This window comes from Rattus norvegicus, chromosome 5 (genome assembly GCF_036323735.1).
Source record: "Rattus norvegicus strain BN/NHsdMcwi chromosome 5, GRCr8, whole genome shotgun sequence".
NCBI lineage: Eukaryota > Metazoa > Chordata > Mammalia > Rodentia > Muridae > Rattus > Rattus norvegicus.
The window spans coordinates 129,443,596-129,466,130 of NC_086023.1; the positions used below are offsets into that span (position 1 = coordinate 129,443,596).

The window sequence follows — 22,535 nt, forward strand, 5'->3', positions numbered from 1 at the left end:
ACCAATGCTCTAGACAGACTTTGCTCTTAAGTGACAGTATTAATTAAATGCATTATAGCTCAAACAGACAAACTTTAAACCTGTTTGATCTGTGCGTTTGTTGGTAAAGCCATTCTCAATTAGAATAGCTGCCCCTATTAAATCAAGACAATAAAATGACTCACCAGGCTTGAATAAATTACTTACGTTATAAAAGATCTCTCGTATCACTAAAATCTTGAATAGTCTTAATTGTTGCTTAACTAGCGCCCATAGACTCATGTGTATGGATGCTTGGACCCTCCCTCTATTACACTATGGTAGGTAACAAAACCTTTACATAGGTCAGTTAGGGACAGGCCTTGGTGCCCATAACCTAGCCATCTGTGTTGGTGTTTGTGGAGGAAGCCACAACTGAGAAAATTCCTCCAGGTTGGCCTGTGGGGATGGCTACAGACGCTTTTTTTTTTTTTTTTTTTTTTTTAAATTAATGACTGATATGGAAGGGCATTAGACCACTGTGAGCAGTGCAACCTTTGGGCAGGTGGTTCCTGGATAGTCTAAAAGGACACACCATATTGGGATATTGGGAGTAAGCCAGGAAGCAGTTTCTCCCTGGCCTCTGCTTCAGTTCTTAGCTTCCCTGGATGACTGACAGTAACCTGTAAACCAAGTAAATTTGGTTTAACAATTTCTCTAAGTGGCTTTGGTCAGTGCAGCAGAGAGTTACTAACACTGTTATTCCAGTCTAGTTCTCAGCTGCTTGTCTGTTAGCACAATGTGAGAGCAGCTACCTCACAGTCCCACCAACACAGACAAGAGTTAAGTCTTGTTGCCATGCCTTTCCCACCATGATAGATGGGAGTTCCATGAATAAAGCCTTTTTCTGTTCAAGTGTTATCAGTTACTTTATTACAATGAAAAAAATAAGACAGCCACACACTCTAACAAAGTTTTGTTTTTTTTTTTAAGTGTTTGCGCTTTCTTTTTTTTTCCTGAGACAGGATATGTAGTCCCTTGGTTGTCCTAGAGATGAGCGGAGATCAGGCTGGTCTCAAAAATCCATCTGCCTCTACCTCCCAAATACTGGGACTAAAGTATATACCACCACGACTGGCTAAATTATTTCTGAATCACAAGTTATTCAACTATACCTCTACAATTACAGAGTTTAGATTTTTTTACCCCTCAATAAGACTACAGTAAACATTTTGTGCCTAAAACTCTAGTATGTGTGTGTGGGATGGGTGTCAGGGGTCAGGGGACTGGTGGTGGTAATAAAATGCCTAGCACCTTTAATTAGCTTAAAAGAGGTTTAACTCCTATTTACAAAGACTTAACTCTTTGGAAAACTTGGAAACAAAGCTACCAGAAATCACATTTTAGATAAATGGTTTTAACTATCAACTGTCATACATAGACAACTAACAACTATAACAGTCAGAATGCAGGAATTCCCCTTCTATTCCAATACAGAATTCCCATAAGCTTCCTAAGTGAGAAAAAACAAATCCCAAAAGCTGGCATTTATACTTGGAAATAAAGCTTAGTGGAACACTGGTACAAGGTCCTAGGTTCAATCTCCAGTATCATAGGGGAAAAAACCCACAACTATACACAAATTTGTAAAATACATAAAATTGCTACTTACTCTCGGATCTTTTTTTCTGATCCATCTCTTCCAGGGTCATACACTCCTTTAGGCAGATGCTGTATAAGGCCTATTCGCTGAGCTATTCTAATCTGTTCCTCTTCAGTCAGCTGAGTTGCTAGCCGAGTCTGGCTAGGTGTCGGATGATAGACGGGAACAGGAACTTGTTCCTAAATATGAAATGCAACAGACATTTAATTATTTAAAATCCTGTGTTTGAGGGTGTATTTACTTGCTTAGGCCGGGAAGGAAATGGGCCTCAGCTAAGTGGGAGTCTGGATAAGTGCAGCAGTAGGACTATCTCGCTGACCTTAGACACTTACTAATATGATCAAAGATGAATGTCCCCTTTAACCATGACCAACCGATAATGCTGGCATCTTCAGCTAAGACACTTTTTCCAAGTGTTCTATTTAATAAGTAAATTTCATGGTTTATAGTTAAAAAGACTGTCCCTATTACTAATGTACAAACTGGGTAGTAGTGGCCCACGCCTTTAATCCTAGCACTTAGAAGGCAGAGGCAGGCAGATTTCTGTGAGCTAGTAGAGGCCAGCCTGGACTACATAGAGAAACCCTGTCTCAAAAGTCTTGACCAGGTATTTAACATCTATGCATCAACTCATATCTAAAGAGGGTCACTGTAAAAGTTAAATGGGGACTGTATCAGCTAGGATTACGACTCTGCTACTCTATGACTGCAGAACATCATTTCAAAACTAACAAATGTACTGGAGCCAGATGTGGTTTCACACACCTTCTATTCCAACACTGTGGACACAGAAGAGACAAAGAATCAAGGCTGGGCAGGGCTACATGATGAGTTTGAGGCCAGCCAGAGCTATACATTGAGACCTTGACTCAAAAAATTGAGAACAAAGATTCACTGAACTATAGTGAGAGTAAATTTTATACAATCCTTTATGAAAAGACTATGTTGATATTTGTTCCTGTTTCTTTTAAGCCAACGGCTCTCTCATCTGCCTCTGCTGGAATTAAAAGCAAACTACTTCAGCACAGGCTCTGCTCTTCTGTATAAAACATCTGATAGGATGTAAACAGTCTACTAAAATGTTACCTAATAATAACTACAAGTATAGTGACCCATCTACTTTCCCTAGGGTTTCATTTCAGTTTATCGTATCAAGCATTTCCTGAATCTTTAGCCCATTGTTAATAACTAATTAAAGCTTGAGTTCAGGCTGTAACCCTGAGTCTTTTGGTTTTGTTTTGTAAGTATATTTTTAGGTGTGACTAATATTGGTGCTCCCTTCTGCCACCTCCTCCTACCTCCATATAAACCTTGAATGTTTACCAATTAATCATTTCCTATGTACAACAGCACAAAAAAAGATAACTATAAACCAGTTAAGAAATCTAAACTGCTGATTAACAGAAACACCAGCCTCCAACCAGAGTCTTTATACCCATAAAACACCAGTAGGGGATAAAGGCCAAAACATACTTAGAGACTGGATACTTGCTGTAACCATCTCTATGAATATCAAGATAGTTCATTGCATTTGAACTAACACAGTAATTATCTGTGCCCCAGACACATAATTCCAACAATAATTCCAAATTATTACAAGACATTACTGAAAATTTATGGCACTCCTATCTTATCACATATCAGAATTTTGTAATATGTTATAAAAAGAATGATTTGGACTAAGGCATTAATTAATAGCAAAAGGGAAAACCTGATATAAATTATAACCAGTCATTTCTTCTCCAAGTCATACTACTTGGCTTATTGCTTTAGATTTAACTTGGGTCCAAAACCAAACTATACTTCTGTTTCTTCTACAACCTTCTCAGCTAGGAATTTCCATGCTGTCTCTCTAGGTTAATGACAAAGAAGAATAATGGAAAAAGAAAATGCATTTCATTCAGACCCAGCACTTAATACAATTTTAGCACATTACTTAATATCTGAGCCTTAAAGTTCCACACCAGCAAACCAGAAGACATATATGTTTTGTTTGTCTTTAAAGAATTAGTTATGCTGCCAGGTGGTATGGTTCATACCTATAATCCTAGCACAGGGGAAGTAGTGACAAGAAGATTGCTTCTAGCTTGAGACCAGCCTGATTTACATACCCTAGGCTAGCCAGGGATACATTGTGAAAATAAGCCTCAAGAAAATAAATAAGAGGCAAGGAAAATCCAGGAACTCAGTATCTGGGCCACTCTATGATGACCTCACTTAAGTGGATAAACAGACAATAGGTTAGTCATCCTCTGATTCCTTTTGTTTCCTCCTTTTCCTTTATCCTACCAAACTATTTTTGCTCTTTCCTTATATTTCTGTATTTAGTGTGCTTGTGTTTGAGATCCACTCTGTAGGTCTGGGGGACTGAATCCAGGTCCTCACACATGGCATATCCATTACTTGCAGAGCCATCTTATGCTCCCAGCTTCCCCCTTTCAAGATAGATAGGTTCTTGATATGTAAGCCCATGCTGTCATTTTGCTTCACCTTCCCAAGCACTGGATTAAAAAGTCTTATCCAACCATCATTTATCACTGATAGGAAACAGATTTGTTCTACAAATCCAAATTCTGAGGTAATATGGAACTCATAACCTGAGAAGCAGATATTTTTCAAGAACAATATTACCTTAATGCTTTGTTTACTTTCCCATATTAATCTACTTAAGTAGAAGGGTACTGAAAAGAATTTGCCCTAAACAAATTTTGAATTAAAATCTTTCCTTAAGAAAAACATTATAGGAAATACAATATACAATGAGCAGAAAACAATATGGTAATGTGTTTAGTATTTAACCCTCAATTCTGAAACATTAAGTTCTAAAATATGCTGATTTTTACTAAATAACATATATTGTTCTGGAGGTCAAATCATAGCCTTGTACATGCTAGGTCAAACTATATCCCTAGTTCCTTGTTATATATTTTTAAAAAGCATCTATATAAATGGTAAATACTTTGGGTACTAATCTTAACATAAGCCAGGAAAGAAACAAATGAAAAAATATAAAATGTGCCTTTCAATCCTAGCATTTAGGAAGCAGAAGCAGGAGTTTGAGGCCAGTTTGGTCTACACTGAATTCCAGGGCAGCCAAGCCTAGTTGAGACCCTGTCTCAACTCCTGCCCCCACACACATCCCAAAAGTAAATGTGTCTTCACTATTAAAGCTGGATTCAATACCAGCATGGTAGAATAACCTCAGCAATTTGGGCAAAGGCAGGAGAATCACAGGATCAAAGTCAATTCTGACAAGGACAACTTGAGTTATAAGGAGACCCTGCTCTCAAAGGCTATTTATTCAAGTTAAGGAATATGATACAATTTCCGAAACTAAAACAATGCAGTAGGGACATGCCTAAATAATATCCAAGGCTGGAAATAGTACAAGTCTGCCTTGTGGTGAGGGAAAAATAAAGTCACTACTAAAGAATGCAGCCTGTTACCAACAGCTGTATATTTTCAGCCAGTAGGAAATAAGAACCCACTCTTGATTTTTCTCCTTAACATGCTGTTGGCCCCACCCCCTCTCCAGCTGCAGTCTCTTACTGGGAATATTTTCTCTAAATTTTACCAGGCTTACAGTTAAGGCCATAAAAAGGAAGATTTGGAATAACCGGTCTCAGTGTATGTTTTAGTTCAGATGATTCATTAATTTTGACCATAAAAGGGTGGGAGGAGAACCCCAACAAAACAAGATTACATTTATCGTAGTTCCCAAATGACACATGGCATGGAGAACTAAATAAAAGCCTACAAGTCACCTATGATACTGAGACAAATTACTTTATATTTAATGATGGTATAACCTAGAGTAGCCTTCATGTCGGAAAAAAGCACTCCATCTAGGGAGTCAGACTGGAATTTTTAAGGCTTGTTCTGTAATCAAGGATGAAATTCTGATCCTTTTGCTTTCACATCGAGTTGCTGAGATTAGTCACGTGCTACCACATTCTATAAGAATGTAGCTAGGGTCCAACACATCCTCACTCCAAGCTTCACTTATGCAAACAAGAACTCTAAACTGAACCATACATATTCTCAGCCCCAATTTCATTAAATTCAGGGAGCTAGAGAAGTGGCTCATCAATTAAGATTCTAACTACATGTAGAGGATAGTTCCTAGGATACATTTTGGGTGGTGGTGGGGGTCACAACTGCCTGCAACACTGGGAAATATGATGTTGACATCTGTCGGTTTCTGCACTCGTGAAATACTCACACACACAGACATATATTTGAAAAAAAAAAAAGGTAGCCAGATAAGGTGGTGTATACGTTTAATCCCAGGGAGGCAGAGGCAGACAAATCTCTGTAGTTTAAGACCAGCCTGATCTATGTGTTCCATTACAGAGATACACAGTAAGATCCTATCTAAAATTAATTTTTCAGAGCTAGAGAGATGGCCCAACAGGTAAAGAAACTTGTCACTAAGCCTATTAAAACCAGTATGACTATCTAGGAAACACATGGTAAAAGAGAACTTATTTGAGAATGAGCAAGTTCTGTCTACCCAAGGTCATGAGGAGACTATTTTCTGAGTTGTACTATTTGGTTTTTAGTTTGATGTTGTTTTTCTGTAGTTCAGTCTATATTCAAATTCACATATAATAGTACCTCTACCAGCCCCCTAAATGTATTTCTTACAGTTAGGTATATGGAGTTTTTTTTTTTTTTTTCAGACAGTATTTCTCTACATAGTCCTGGCTAGTCTTGAAAGATTGTCCTGCCTTGGTCTACTGACTCCTGGGATTAAAAGATGTGAGCCACCACTGCCTGGCTCAGTTTCACTTTTTACGTGGACATGTAGAAATATTACTGCTATCAGTTGAAAAACTATTATTAAACAGACATGCTAACATGGAAGGGGAATTCTCACCAACCCTCAACACTTGACAGAAAAACTATAGGCAACTTTATGACAGCTCATAAGAGAATGTCTTCCAAGGACGAGCCTCCTAATTGGTTATACAAATAATCAGCCCTGAAATCACTCATATATATATATATATATATATATACATATATATGTATGTATATATGTGTATGTATGTATATGTATATATGTATATATATATGAGTGTGATGTGTATGTGCATGTACATGTGTGTGTATATATACATGCACTCAACAGACTCAGGGTATATTTATACATGATGCACATATAGATGTATATCCATATACTTATATATCTATATACCTATATACACGCACATATACATATACCTATATATGTATATATATTTAATAATAAAGAGGCCAAGAATTTGAGATGGGGCAGGAGGGTGACATGGAAAGGGCTAAAGGAGGGGGAATATAGTTTTAATTAAAATATTTTAAAATTTACTAAATGATAATAGTATATCCTAGAATCCAAGTGAAATATTTTACATTAAAGTTTAAATAGGGACCTAAGAATTTCTCAAGGTCATTTAAACTGGCCAAACTAGCTAGATTTTTTTACACAGATCAGCTGATCTACACAGGTGGTTCCTATTTCCTACACAATTCAAAGACATCGATAATGCATTAGATTTCGATGCTGACAAGGTATACTGCTGATATTTTTCTGCTACACCATTCAAATTTTACCATGTGTCAGCATCTTTAAGTCCTGAAGTGGGAAACTGGGTTTTGTCTTGTTTTCAGATTTTTCTTCAGGGGCCTGAGGGTACAGCTCAGTGGTAAAGCTCTAAATAGTAAGCCTGGGTTATTGAGACTATGTCAAATATAAAAACTTTTAGAAAATACAAATGTGTTGCACATGGGTTAGTCAAAATGAATTATTCCAAAAGCTCGAATGAAATAAGTTGGTCATGATTAAAATTAAAAACCCGTATTTTCAAAGGCACACATATATATTTATATTTATATTCATATTCATATTTATATTTATATTCATATTCATATTTATATTTATATTCAATCAGCCAGTGCTAGGGTTCTTGCTTAACATGCTGAGTCAGGGTTTGGATCCAGCCCCTCTCCTGTCAAAATCTTCTCATGCTAATCTCAGAACAAATACAGGTAAAACTAAGTTCACTAGAGAATCTAACTTTGAAACTCAAATGTAAAGTTGTCTACATCAAGAAAATCTGTCCATTATTAGCCACTTACATGAAGAGTTTGTTCTTTTTTGGTTTGATTTTACTACTAGCATATAGTCCAGAGTAGCCAGACTGGCTGAAGCTGGCCTGATCCTACCCTTCACCTATTCAGTCCAGGATTACAGATACATATCACTACATCTTGGTGGTGATTTTCAAAAGGAAACTGCCTACATTCCTCATAAAATGTTCCACGGTACAAGATGAGAAATACAATCATCTTGCCCACCTTTACTACCACCAGTCCCACCACCACATACATATATATCAATTACTTTAAAAATAAAGGCCCAAACAGGGAAAGACCCTATCTTAAAACAAATCAAATAAATTACATTAAAACAGAAGTTGGGCATGGTGGCACAAATCCCAGCACTTAGAGGCAAGTAAGTTCCAGGACAGATGGACAAAGTAAACAAGACAAAAAGTAAATAAATAATGAAAAATAAAAGTCCACAAAGATTTAATACAATTATGAAAAAACCTCTTAAACCTTAATGAGGGATTTGCAGCCCTTGGAACTTTAGTTACACACAGTGAGTTCATCTGAAGAAATGAATTCAATGCCTCTGGAGGAGCAGCCAATGTTAACTGATCCATCTCTCTAGCCCTCCAATTATGAAGATTAAAGTTTCTAGCTTCTGTCTGACATGTAAGAAACCTGAAGTTGTTGCTCTAGTCCCAAGTAAAGAACAAAGTAAAGAACAAACCAGCATATTAAAAATGATATCCACAAAGGCAAACTGGCCCTCACCATTAAGAGAAATAGCTGCTGGAATACAAAGAATCAGGATTGACTAGAGCAAAGACCAACTACCAGGGAGGGACTGCTACTGATAAAGTGCCAGTGTGGTAAGTCTTAAATTTCAGGGGAGCTGGGATAAGTGGTACATGCCTTTAATCCCAGAACTGGGGGAGCAGGGGCAGACAGTTCTGAGTATGAAGCCAGACTGGTCTACATAATGAGTTTCAGGATAGCCAGAGCTATATAGCGAGACCCTGTCTGTCCTGTGCACACGCAAGCATGATCCCCAACCAACTTGAGGGGAAGCTAAAACTCAACGGTGAATGCAGAGGCAAAGGCAGGAGGAGTGCAACCACTTCATTATCACCTTAGGTTACAGAGGAAGATCCTGCCTATCCTGGACAACTCAGAGAGACCCTGTTCACTTACAAACAAGCCCAATGTGGTGGCACACACCTTTAATTCGAGTACTCAAGAGGGAGAGGTAGGTGAATCTTTGTTTCAGGCCAGCCTGGTCTAAAGAGAGTGAAGTTCTATCTAGGACAGCCAGGGAAACATAAGAGACCCTGTCTCAAAAACAAAAAAAACAGCAAAAACCCAAACAAACAAGAACCCATAAAAGGCCATATTATTAATCTGAATAAATTTGTATTAATTATCCCCAAAAGCAAATCTGTGAGGTGGGGGCTTGTAGATGGGAAAATTCATATTGACAGTAGGACAAGTTTTGTTTTTTTCAGGTGATAAAAATATTCTAAAATTGACTGGCAATGGCTACTTAATTCTAAACAAAGTAAATTATAAGCAAAACAGGTGAAATATGTGGTATACCTTCATAAAGCTTTTAACATTTAAATGTGGAAGATGAAGTTAGATGGTCCAGTCAGGAAAAGCAGCTTGCCACCCCAACTGTGATTAACTGTAAAGATTGAATGTAGCAACAAACGTGTAAAGTACAAGTCTCAGTTATAACAAAAAATATTATTTAACAAATTATGTATATATAGGTCTGTTGAGGTTTGGTCTGTCTGCTATGTACTATAATGCTAAATACTGGCCCTGGCATCAGGGCCAAGAGAATTCTCACACACATCAGGTCATCAAGTGATGAATTATGTGACCTTGTTCCTTAATTTCAAACTACTGGTTGAACAAAGATGCTGCTAGCATATAGCTGGGCAGAAGAGAGGGAGGTGGGGTTTCAGTTCGCAGGCTTCGGGTTGGAGGAGGATCACGGGGTAGGAAGAAAAGAGGGAGAGAGAACACCATAGGGTAGATGAGTCATGAAAACATGGCCATGAGGGCTGGCCAACTGGAGTTAAGAGCTGTCCAGGTAGAACATGGCAAGTTATAATTTAGGGTTATTAATGGGGAAGTAGATTCTAATAGCATAGAGGGTAGTTATCTGCCCAGCTGTAGTGCATTAAAGGCTTAAATTTAAAAGTTGTGTCTCTTTTTATCTGGGAACTGGATGATCTAAGGCAGGGTAGAAACCCCAATAGAAATTAAATATTTGGGGCTGGGGATTTAGCTCAGTGGTAGAGCGCTTACCTAGGAAGCGCAAGGCCCTGGGTTCGGTCCCCAGCTCCGAAAAAAAAGAACCAAAAAAAAAAAAAAAGAAATTAAATATTTAATTACCACAACATATGTCTATCATATGTCTGTGTGGGTTTATATATGTGAGTACAGGTGATTTGAGAATACTCAGTATATCCATTGGAGCTGGAGATACAGATAATTGAAAATGGCCCAACAAGGATTCTGGGAAGTTGTACTCTGGTCTTCTCAAAGAACATCAAATGCTCTTAACCATTGAATCATTTCTTCAGCCACCACCTTCCCATTTTGATCCAGGTCTTTGACCCTGGCTTTGTGGACCAGGCTAGCCTAAAACTCAGATTAGTATGCCTCTACCTCCCAAATTAAAGTTATGCTCTGCCATGCCCAAGCTTAGGATGGCCTTTAAACTCCTGACCCTCTTCTGAAGTACTAGGATTAAGTATTTAGTATATTATATCATTGAAAGTACTCCCCTATCCACCCAAGAAAGCTACTATGAAAATATGTTATTCAAGAAAGAGAATCTAATGAAAGAATGAGTCAACATAAAATGATTTAATATTCACTGGAAAAGAGGAAACAATTTAGTGAGCTGGCAAGAGATAGTCATCTAGTAATTCTAATCAATACAGATTCATTCCATGACTTAAGAAAGCTATATAACCTAATCCACAGAGCTATCAATGTAAAAGGATTAAATGAAGAAAGTTTTAGAAATGTCACTTTTTTTAAAGTTAGGCTTTCTGGGCATGGTTCTGCACCCCTGTAATCACAATACTGGGGCAAGACAAGTTCCTTTAGTTCTAGCCCACTTTTGGGCTATACAGTGAAATTATAACTAAAAAAGAAAAAAAAATGTAGGCTTGTTCTGGGACATGCTTATTATCAATGATTTAATACAAAGTACAATTGTGTATCTTAAACTTTAATTTTTAATTAAAAACCTTTAATTAAAAGGTCTTTCTATATATCCTTGGCTGCCCTAGAATTCACTTTGTCTCTCAAGTTCTGGGATTAAAGCTATGTGTCAACATGCCTAGCCTTTCTTCAACTACCTGAATTTGAGTTCTAGATCATACATGATGGTTAAGAGAACTTAAAGCAGTTAACTTGAAGTTCAGTTAACTTGACCTCCACATGAACACTGTGGCATGTGCAACCTCCTCCCAAATAAATGTAAAAAAAAAAAATCCAGTCATTCCCAAGAAAATTTACAGTAATAAAAGCCTTCAAATGTTTAATGGTACAACAATGGCAGCTTAGCAGTATAGTGTTTGCCTGACATTCAAAGCCCTCGGATCCTAGGTGCCACAAAACAAACAGCTAACAAATATTTGATGCATTAAATACATATTATTTAAAATAGCAAAAGATAAAAGTACTGGTCATATTTATAAATATGCTAAGAGTAGGAAAAGAATTATCTTTATGTCCCAGCAGCTAATGGTTCCTTTTTCTTAGCATTACATGGAGAACAATAACATTTCAAAATGTCGACTTGTTTAATTTATTTGGAGGCAGGCTCTCATGTAGTCCAGGCTGGCATAGTCTAATCTGGCTTCAAATCAAAACCAAAGGGTAGTTAAGTGGCCAAATAGTGCCAAGCATGTTTAGTACATACTGTACTGGAGATGGAGTCCAACTAAGGCCATATCCCCATTTATGTGTATACTTTAACTGTACATGACTCAACACCTCCCTGAACTTATGTCTTCTACATACTTATAATTCTTTCCATTGTAAGCTCTCCCATCTAACCGGTGCACCTCAATGTTTCATTTACTTTTACAATAGGTTCCAAGTAGGATTTCACTGGAAGTCTGTATCAATGACAAGTCACATTCACGGTTCACTACACTACACTAGAAGTCTGTATTAGGGCCTAGAGATGGCTTAGCAAAAACGGTGCTCTTATAAATGACCTAGGTTCCATTCCCAGCACCCACATGGTGGCTCATAAACATCTGTAACCCCAGTTTCAAGGCTCTAACAGGTATGCATGTTATACATACATATGCATGCAGGCAATATACTCATACAGAGAATAAAATAATCTAAAATCTTAAAGCTGTATTAAACAATTTAGTACTAATAATTTCATACTAACCTTATCTCCTTAACTAAAATGTCAGCTAGTTCTTTGAAAGTAAGGGATGTATCACTTCTTTCTCCTTGGTGCCTAACACATACCCACTGACAGAAGCTACAGATAGGCTCGGTGGACAAAAGATCACCTGAGTTTTATCCCCAAAACCCACATGAGAACCAACTCCCAAGTTTTTTGACCTGACTCTCAACCAACAAATGTGTGAATATGATTTTTTTTAATATTCAGAAATTTAAAAAATTCTCTTCATCTCCCCACTTTACTGTATACTTTCTAAATTAAGTAATAAGAGAATTACCTATCTGGTCCCTGAGAGCACACATCAGGCTAGTTATTTAACTAAAAGATATGTTTGCAAGACTGCAGACATGGCTCTGTATTTAAGAGCACACACAAGCTCTTTCAGAAGTTAAGAGTTAAGTTCCCAGAACCTACATCAGGCTGCTCACAACCAACTCCAGCTATAAGCGATCTAAACTCTTCTAGATTCCATAGGCACCAACACAGCACCATGAATTAAAAAATAAAAATAAAGAATCTGAAAATACTGTACTAATTAAGTAGCATGGTAACTAACTTCTACACTTTTTGATCAGAATTTTCCCATTTTTTGTTTTAAAATACATGAGATTGCCACCATATCATTTAAGTTAATACTTAATATTACATTTAATCATTACTAGTGTCTACCTCCCAAACTCAAACTGTACACCCACTAAACCAGGTATATCCAATATGCATTTCATGGCCACATACATAGGACAGCCTGTGGTCTAACACATTTGCAGATGTCATCATGTCAGGTTAGATATACCTGCATAGCAACTCTTCAATTACTTGATTATTTATTTGAATACAGACTAGAAACCTATCACCTCTAACTCTCTATTAGAAGCCATTAAAACCGAAAACAAGAAATGTATCATTTCTTCCACTCTTTCTCTCCTGTGTGTGAATGTGTGTGGTGTTTCACCTTTAATTCCAGCAGTAAGGAAAGAGAGCGAGAGCTCTTTAAGGCCAGACTGTTCTATATAGCAAGTTCCAGATGAACCAGAACCAGTCAAATCTTGTTTTATTTAAAAAACAAAACAACCATAAAAACCAGAATCAAGTTGGGCATAATTGTGTTTGCCTAGGGTTTGGGAGGTGGAGTCAGGATGAACAGGAGTTGGGAGGCTATCCCCAGCTGTATTTCAGGTTCAAAGCCAGCCTGAGCTATGTAAGACCTTGTCACAAGCAGACACACACAAAAAGTCTACTAGACATGTTCTCAAACACCTTTGATCCCAGCACAACTGGGAGGCAGAAGCAGATGAACCTCTTTGAGGCCAGCCTTGGTCTACAAAATGAGTTCCAGTAGGGGTATAGAGAACTCCCCCTAACCCCCACATCGAAAACAAAACAAAAGAAAAACTGTCCTACATCAAGTTTTTTAATTTATGAAAACTTAGAGATCTAAAAAAATTGATGAAAATCAAGTTCAGATTTTTCATACCAAGTAACTCATCTCATTGCCCCATCAACTCATATTACTTTATAATTAGCTCTAGAATTAAACTGTCAACACTGACTGTGCTACTCTTAAAGGAGCATGCATCTTAATGACTCATTTGATTTGATCATTAATGACTTAATGATCAAAGTCAGACACAGAAATTTCAACAATTGTCACAAATAAAAGCCAGGAGCCTGAGACAGCTTGCAGGTAATTGTGCTTGAGGCCAAACATGCAAGCCTGAGGACCTGAGTTTTACCCTTTAATCCATGAAAGTGGAAGGAGACCCCTGCAAAGTTATTGTCTGATCATCACACCTACATGCACCCAAAGTTGTAAGGGCACACAATTTTTATTAAACAAGATAAAACAGTGATGGTCCAAGTCTTTAATCCCAGCAGAGGCAGGTGGACTTCTGTACCTCTTAGCAGCCAGCCTGGTCTACATAGTGAGATTCCCCCATCCCTACACACACACACCCCAAAACAGAGCCAGAGAATTGACATACTGTTCAGTCTAATTGGAGTACAAGTTACATAAGGGCTACAAAGGGCTAGAAAGGCATAGAGTGAAACCACAACTTTGATCACTTAGAGATCAGTGATTAGTCATGAAGAACCACTAAGGATTAATCCGAAAAGAATCTAATCTGGGTCAAGGTAGAAGGGAGAGGGTAGAGAAGGCATCAATTAATGTATTGTTGCAGGAATTAATGATCAAATTGATCGCAATACTGGAAAATATGGCATACTTTATGCTAGTCAGTCAAATATTCACTAGATGTCAATATTTGGATTTTTTTTTTTAAACAAGGTCTGATGTCATACATGCTGGCCTTAAACTTCTGTTTCCATCTCCCGCATGTCTACAGTATTTACAGTGGGTTTATCATATTACAGTGGGTATTATTACCATGAGAACTTTTGAAATGTTTAATATATAATTCCCATGAGGAAGTTGATCTGGAAAATCAAAATTTATAAAATTACTAACAGCTGAACATGGTAGTACACACCTTCTAGACTGCTATCTGCTCTGCATAACTAAACATGGGCAACTTAGCAAAATCTAATGTATGTACATCACACATGCAAAAAACAAAACAAAAACAAAAACAAAAACAAACACAAAAAACAGACTAGAAGAGACCCTCTGAGCCACAGTGTGGGTGGTGGGAAGGGAATTCCGGGTCTCCTGCTGGAGCTGCAAATGCTCTTAACTGCTGAGTCATTCTCTCCAGTCCTGAAAGTCTAGATTTTTAAAGGGAAGTTTTATATACACTTTAATAAGTGTATATAGGGCAAACTCGATTTTTTTCAAAAAAAATTCATGTGTTTTGTGTGCCAAATACATTCAGGAGCCTATGAAGACCACAAGAGGGAAATGGATACCTGGGAACTGTTATAGGCAATTGTGACCCGTAGGTGCTGGAAACCAAATCCAGGCCCTCTGCAAGAACTGTAAAGACTTTAACCACTGAACCATCTCTCCAAACCCTAGACTAAGCCTTAACAACAAAGCCTCATTCAGGGCTGTGGTAGTGTTCATAAGAGCCTGAATTAGGATCACCAGCACCAACCCAAATAAAGCAGGGCACAGGGAAGGGCATTACAGGACACACATTTGTAATCTCAGTGCAGGGAAGGCAGGGACTGGTAGATCCGGGGAGCTCTTTGGCCACCCAGCTCAGCCAGGGTCCAGGTTCAGTGAGAGATCCAACCTCAAAAATAAGGTGGAGCTAGGCATGGTGACATATGAGTCTTTAATCCCAGTACTAGGAGGCAAAGGAAGGGGTATCTGTCAGCTCAAGGCCAGCCTGGACTACACACTATGAGACCCTGTCTTCAAAATAACCATTTCAAATGTTCCTAGCTTTATAGTGGAGTCAACCCCAATAAATCCACTCTAAGTTGAAAATATCCTTAGGATGAAAATGCACTTAGTGTTATCTTCCCTACCAACATCATAGCTTAGCAATACAGTACAGTCCAAAAATATCAGTTTTTAAATTATCCTTGTAATCCCCTGGCTGAAAGAGAGCTGAAGACTGGTGGTACCTAGCATCACAAAAAGTAACAAAGCAGGGTGTGGTGGTACAAACCTTGAATTCCAGCATGTGGGAAGCTACAGAAAAAGATCAAGGTCAGCCAAAGCTTTACAGTTTATTCTGACCAGGCTTGGAAGACACAAAGACCTTGTCTTAGAACAAAGGCAAACCAAAAATTTGCTGAGATGATCTCACTAGTAGTCTAGGGGGCAAAAATTAAAATTCTGAGTATAGTCTATTGTGCATTACTTATATACCATCAAAACTGTAAGATGAACCAATATAAGTCAGGACATTCTATCTATAAATATACTATAAAATTGAGATGCACTAATCCATGTATATTTAGTCAATAATAAACTCCTTAACAGAGTGTCATCTCAAATTAACACAATATTTTATGCATACAGATTTCAAGCATTCTTCCATGAAATAATATTCTTTCTGGCAGACAATAAAGATATAGGACAAAAAATTATAATTAATCAATAATTATTTAAACCAATCTTATTTAATTTTATTGGCATTTGGCTTTTTACATGGTTTGCTTATTTTTCTCCCTTGAGACAAGAGTCTCAGGCAGCCTAAGCTATCCCTGAACCCCTATCATTGTGCCTCTGCTCCGAGTCTGAGATTACAGGTATGTTACTGTTTGCCTAGCATGTTGAGGACCCTGTACAGTCCTCCACCCAAAATATCCAATACAAAAGGAAAAAAAAAATCTTGAAGGTATGAGAATCAGTCATCCATTCATGGTGAAACCTAGGGAGTAATCCAGTCAGAGGAACAGGGAGAGAAGAAATTCTAATTATTATAGACCCATGAGCTTAGTGGAGTACTGTGGTCCCACTACTACTCTAGCTGCTATGCTGAGAACACAGTATAGAGAAGGGTGACTAGTAAAGAAACCAGAACCTGTGCTCACACCTGTAATCTCAACACTCAGGAGTCAGGAGCTGCAGGAGCTTACCTCTCAGAGTGAGACCCTGTCTCAAAAATCTTTAAAGAAATCAGCAACAACAACAAATGAGAAATAAATAAATAAGGGCCTCAAATACTAAGCATGTACTTTATCACTAAGCAACACTCCCAACCCAGGACTTAAGCCCAAATAAAGTCTGTTGGTTACTGTTAGTAAAAATAACTGGACCACCTTTGCTTTACAAAGCTCTTGGCATACCAGCATAAATACAAGAACTATGTTTTAAAGTAATGTCACAAGAGAAAAGGAATAAAAACATATGATCCTTTAACTTTCCAACCAGATATTTTCCACTTAAAGCCTACAGTAACTGAATATATTCTTTTTTGAGACAAGGTCTCACTGTTTATCCCTGGCTGGCCTGGAACCTGATATGTCAACTAGGCTGGTCTGGAACTCAAGATCCACCATTTCTGCCCTTCCTCCACCTCCCTAGTGCTGCAATGAAAGGTGATGCTATCATGCCCAGCCTGGTTTTGTTGTTTTGTTTTGTTGTTTCTGTGTAGTCTTGATGTCATGGAACTGATCTGTACATCAGGCTGGTCTTGAGATCTGCCTGCCTCTGCCTCCTGAGAGGTGGGACTAAAGGTGTGTGCTATTCTTTAAGGAAACATCAACACTACTGTAGCTTTTATATTAATCATGCTATTTCTTTTTAAAAGCCCAAATATTATAAATCATTTACTTTGGATTGGTGCTTTCTAACATCATATAAACAAACATTAGTAATAAATTACAGACTTCAGGGGGACGTTATTATTTCTAGATTTCTTAAAAACTCTTGAAATAGGGTCTCATTCTATAGCCCAGACCAACACTAAACTCAGCATATAGCACTGACTTCCAACTGTCAGCAATCCTCCTGACTCAGCCTTCTAAGTACTAAGATGACAGATCTGAGCTACTGTGCCAGGCTAAATATTTCTTATGTTCTCATATTTTAAAGTAACCATTTTCTTGCAATTCATAGTAATTTTGCATATCAGTAGTTGGGTCATCCGTTTCAGGAAAAGGCAACCACAATACAATTTCCATTGTCAAAAATAACAGATTCCAAAAAAGTACTGGTAATACCAAAAGCCATGGCTATATCTAGTCCTTTTGGAAAGGACAAAAATATAGTTCCCATAACTCTAAAATTATGGTAAGAAAGCAGCAAGTCAGATAGCCAATTTTCCTAGAAAGAGGCTAAGGAACATAGATTTGGGGAAGAAAGTTTGCTCATGTCACCTACATAAATACATTGAGGAGCTATCCAGTGGAGGGGAAAACAGTAACAGCCTAAAAGACCAATGGTTTATAGTACCTCTAATTCCAGCAACTCTGGAGGATGAGATAGGAGGATAGAGGTCTGTCTGGTCGACTTCCTGAGACACTAACAATAAGTTCAAAATAAAAAGAGCAGAGTTCTAGCTCTGTAGTAGTGTTTTGCTACAATGTACAGGGTTCTCAGTTTTAATTCCTGCTACTGATAAAATATCCATATTCCATTTAGTATTTGAGACTGCTCCTGAAGCAATTTAAATACATTGGGGGAAATGGGCCACATAAACATAGACAATACTAAATTTTTATGGGGCAGGAATTGCATGATATATTGAAGACAGAGCTTCTATTCTTCATTTATCTCAGTTATTGAGTATCTACTATGAGTCAGACGCAGAGTGCAAAAGCACCTGGAAACTGTTCCAAATTCAGCTTGTACAAGGGGAGAATACATGTCAAGGGTGAGACACAAAACTACCTAAACAAAGATACAGCACTAAATTATTACAGGTATATGGCTTTGCTTGTAAGTGTAGAAGACTCATGGGGGACATATCCAGGAATTCAGGGGGGCAGGGAAGGTAATGTCAGGACTTTAGATACTTGAGCTGAGTCCTTCAAGAGGATTAGATGTTCACCTGGGCAACGTTGGGGGAAGGGCTCTTAGCATAAAGATCACCTGGAGCAAAAGACAAGCCAGGTTTGGTAAGCTTGAATTACAGAGGCTTCTGCAAGGATACAATAAAGATTGGACTTGACTAACATGTATAGAAGACCCTGAAGGGGGTCAGAAAAATCAGCTCATGTGATCCCCCTTTTTTTTGTCATGTGATGAGAAACTGGTTTACACAGGATTGGGAAAACACTACACTAGATAATGATGTCACCACATAAAAGCAAAGGAGACTGCACAGTTAGAAAACTAAACTCTCTTCAGGAAAATATTAAAAGAACTGTATTCAAGCCCACCTGAGAAGTTTTACTCAATGTATTATTTAAAATGACCCATTCAGGAGTCTTTGATAAAGAGGACTTTTAAGTAACAGATAGCATTTCCCAAGTCAGGTAGAAAGGTCTCTCAAGTTCAAGATAAATCAAATTTTTATTAAGTCAACTTATTTAAAAGGTGTGCCACAGGGGTGGAGCTTAAAATTACCACATACGTATATATTAACAAATAACTCTATGAAGCTGAGGCCAAAATCGCCACTTGGAATTCTATCTCCCAAGTAGATGGTAAAAAGGCATTCTACCAGAGCCAATTAACAAAAGAGTACGGAGGATCATATACGAAAACACAAATATAAGGGGGAGGGGGGCGGGAGAATGACAACCTAGCAAAACCCATAATCCTGAAATCACACAACTCAAGACATAAAGGCAGGATAATCATGTCACCCTCAACTCCACAACCAGACACCAAAGGGGATATAAGATCACACTCTTGATTCCTGAACTCAAGGACAGAAGACCGTCCTCAACCCGTGCCAAAGAGGATGCCAAGAATCCCTTTCCATTGGAGAACCGGGCAGCAGACACCCTCAAGGCCAGCCCTGAAGGGGTCAACGCCCCCCCAAGTCTAGGCCGTGGAGGCCAAGGGCAGAGGGCCTGAGCCGCCTCCTCTCGCACACCGACACACACCCTCCCTACCTGATATGGCGGCGGCGGCTCCTGATCTGGCTCCGTCCCCTCGCCAAAGCTAGCCCGGTCGGACTGAGACTCGTGAAGCAGGGAGATGTCATCCGAAGTCGGGGATTTGAGGCAATTCCCCATCTTCCGGGGCTGGGGTGTATGCTTGAGATCTGAGGGAGGAAGAAAGCTGTGACCCGGTCTCCCGCACACACGGCGGTCAGCTCGCTCGGCGCCGCGGGGTCCAAGGCGGCAGGCCCGGGGCTCAGGCGGCGGCTCCCCCGCGCCCCGGCGCCACCGAGGGGCCGCTCATGCCAGCCCCCGGGGCAGGGGGCGCGAGGCTAGGCCGCGGGCTGCGCCGGGGTCGTGTCTGGAACCTGAGGGGGGCGGGGGCGGGGAGACTGAGTGCTTCCCCACCCCGCCCCCCGCGGGGCGGCGGCGGCCACGGGTTGCTGGGCCTAATCCAGGTCAGGAGGGGGGGGCGCGGCCGTCGCGGCTGCCTCAGCTGCTGCCTCAGCTGCTGTTGCCCCTGCCGACGCTAGAGCAGCGGCCTGGGGCCTCATCCTACTCCGCCTCAGCGCGGCGGCGGTGGCCAGAACGAGGCTGGCCCGGACTACGTCATGCCGCCGTGCGTGCTCCGGCCCCGCCCTGGACCGCGCGCCCCGCCCCCAGCCAGACTAGGGTGCGTGGCTCGGCTGTGAGTTTAAGGTCCCCGACTGTCCGGTTGTCAGCCTCCGGACCATCTATCTCCGGCGCCCCTTACACATCCTGGCTGCAGCCCGCTCACGACTAGATAGAGACCCTTCTTACCTGCGCGGTGTCCTCAGAGATTGCTCACACTGTCTGCCGGGTGATGTCTGTAAGCACGAATCTGAATGGATCAGGCAGATGGCTGAGGTGTTTAAATAGCTTCCTTCTCCTTTATCCTTTCAGAATAAAGTCCAAACTCACAACGAGCACGCCCTATTCACCCAACATCACAGCCTAGAGATTATCGGATTGTCTATTTCTTCCCAATCCCACCTCCCTAATTCAAGCCACCCACCCTGCAAACTAACATTTGCAGTAGATTCTCAAAGTCCCTGTATTCATCATTGTCCCTTTGAATCGTTGAGGGATATATATATCCATATGGTCGTCCTTGAAACCTCCAATGGCTTCCCAATACTATGCACAGAATAATCTTAAATCTCTTATCTCTCTGGGTGGTGGCGCTTGCCTTAATCCCAGCATGCCTTCAATCTTTAATTCCAGGCAGAGGAAGGTGGATCTTTTTGAGTTCTAGGACAGCCAGGGCTACACAGAGAAATCTTATCTCGAAAAAACAGAATGGGAAAAAGAGAAATCTCTAATCTCACAAAATACCCCTTTTTCATAAATTCTAAATTCAGATGACCAAAGTGCTTTTAGTCATCTCAGAGACTGTTCTCTCTGGCTGAGATTTCCACAGACAGACCGTGTCCCTGACCTCTTACCTCTCATCGGGCTCATCCTTATTCCCACAGGGCCTTCGTGGATTGGATTTCATTTCCCTTGGGAAGCTTTTTCTGTCCCAGAAGTCTGAGTTAGTCACCTGCTCAGAGTTCCCAGTCCCTGTGCCTTTCTGTCAGGTTGCCGAAGCTGAATCCTCTGTCCCTTCCCTGTGTAAGGCCTGGCATGTTGCCTAAGGTAGAGTCTTTCCTTGGTTGGGTGAGCAAATACTCAAACAGCACATGCAAAGGGAAGAACAAGAAGAGAGTGTTCTCCACAGTCATTTTTTTTTTAACCAAGAAGGCAAGAAGTTGACTTTGATCCCCATTTTTATTCACCATTTACTGATTTATTATTATTGTCAGGCCCTATGCCAGAGCAACTGATTTATAACACCTGACTTTTTCCTGAAAGAGCCTGGGTTCATCTGGAACAACAAATAAACCATCTTAGAGGCTCCCCTCCACTGATGTTTGTAGGAAACTCTGGTTATCTCATTTGAGAGGGTCAGAGGGGTTTTTGAGAGATACTACTGGGTTTAATGAGTAAATCCCAAATATATCCCAATTCTACAAAATCACTGTCAAAGTGAGCTTAAATTCTATGTTAAAAGCAGGGCTTTTAACTAGGCATGCCTTTAATCCTAGCTCTCTGGAAGCAGAAGCAGGCAGATCTCTGTGAGTTTGAGGCCAGTCTGGTCTGCAATATATGTTCCAGAACAATCGGGGCTACACAAAGAAACACTGTCCTGACAATCAAAAGAGGAAAGAAAGAGAGAGAAGGGTATTGTTGAATGCCTGTAATTCAAGCATTTAGAGCCAAGGCAGGAAGATGTCTAGTTCAAAGCTATCCAGAGCTATGTAACAATAACAACAACAAAATCCTGCCTCAAAAAAAATCTATTTTCAATCAAACAAAAAAATTTTTTATTTGAGACAGGACCTCACCATGTATCCCTGGCTGTCCTGGAACTTCCTATGTAGACCAGGCTAGCCTCAAACTCTTGCCTGTCTGTTGCTAAAGTGCTAGAGCTAAAGGTGTGTTCCACCACACCCTGTCTCTAATCGATGTGTTTCAAAATGAACCATGAGCTGGGCATGGTGATACATGCCTGTCATTCCAGCACTTGGGAGGTAGAAGCAGGAAGATGAGGAGTTCAGAATCATCTTCTGATACAGAATGAATTCCAGGCCAGTCTGGACTCCAGGAGAACCCTTTCTCAGTATCTCCTCCCAGAACAAAGACAGTCCCATTAAGAAAGGAGCCCATAGGAGCCTGGAATTCCACATTATCATGCCTTTCAGCCTCCCAAATGCTGGGATTGCAGAGGTGAACGCCGACATTCAGCACTCTATCTTTATTCTTTGTTTGACTTGGTTTTTTGAGACAGGGTTCTTCTCTGTGTAGCCCTGGCTGTCCTTGAACTCACAGAGATCCACTTGCCTCTGCCTCTGCCTCTGCTTTCTGAGTGCTGGGATTAAAGTGCACCACCACTACCTGGCTTTT

General features: G+C 39.8%; 1 protein-coding gene across 6 annotated transcripts in view; it reads right to left on the reverse strand.

Annotated features, from left to right (window-relative positions):
• Window positions 1-22,535, reverse strand: part of Rnf11 (ring finger protein 11) — a 30,729-nt gene that overhangs the window by 2,525 nt on the left and 5,669 nt on the right. For 2 of the 6 annotated variants that reach the window (XM_039109108.2, XM_063287039.1), the window contains exons 2-5: window positions 21,035-21,259; window positions 20,370-20,485; window positions 19,581-19,732; window positions 1,631-1,800 (exon numbers count right to left, since the gene is read on the reverse strand). In XM_039109108.2, coding sequence (XP_038965036.1) covers window positions 1,631-1,800; window positions 19,581-19,703 — 293 coding nt within the window. In that variant the 5' untranslated portion in view covers window positions 19,704-19,732; window positions 20,370-20,485; window positions 21,035-21,259. Of the gene's footprint in view, window positions 1-1,630; window positions 1,801-19,580; window positions 19,944-20,369; window positions 20,486-21,034; window positions 21,260-22,535 lie in introns of those variants that run through there. The other 4 variants (XM_063287040.1, XM_063287041.1, XM_063287042.1 and 1 more) reach the window with 4 other exon arrangements.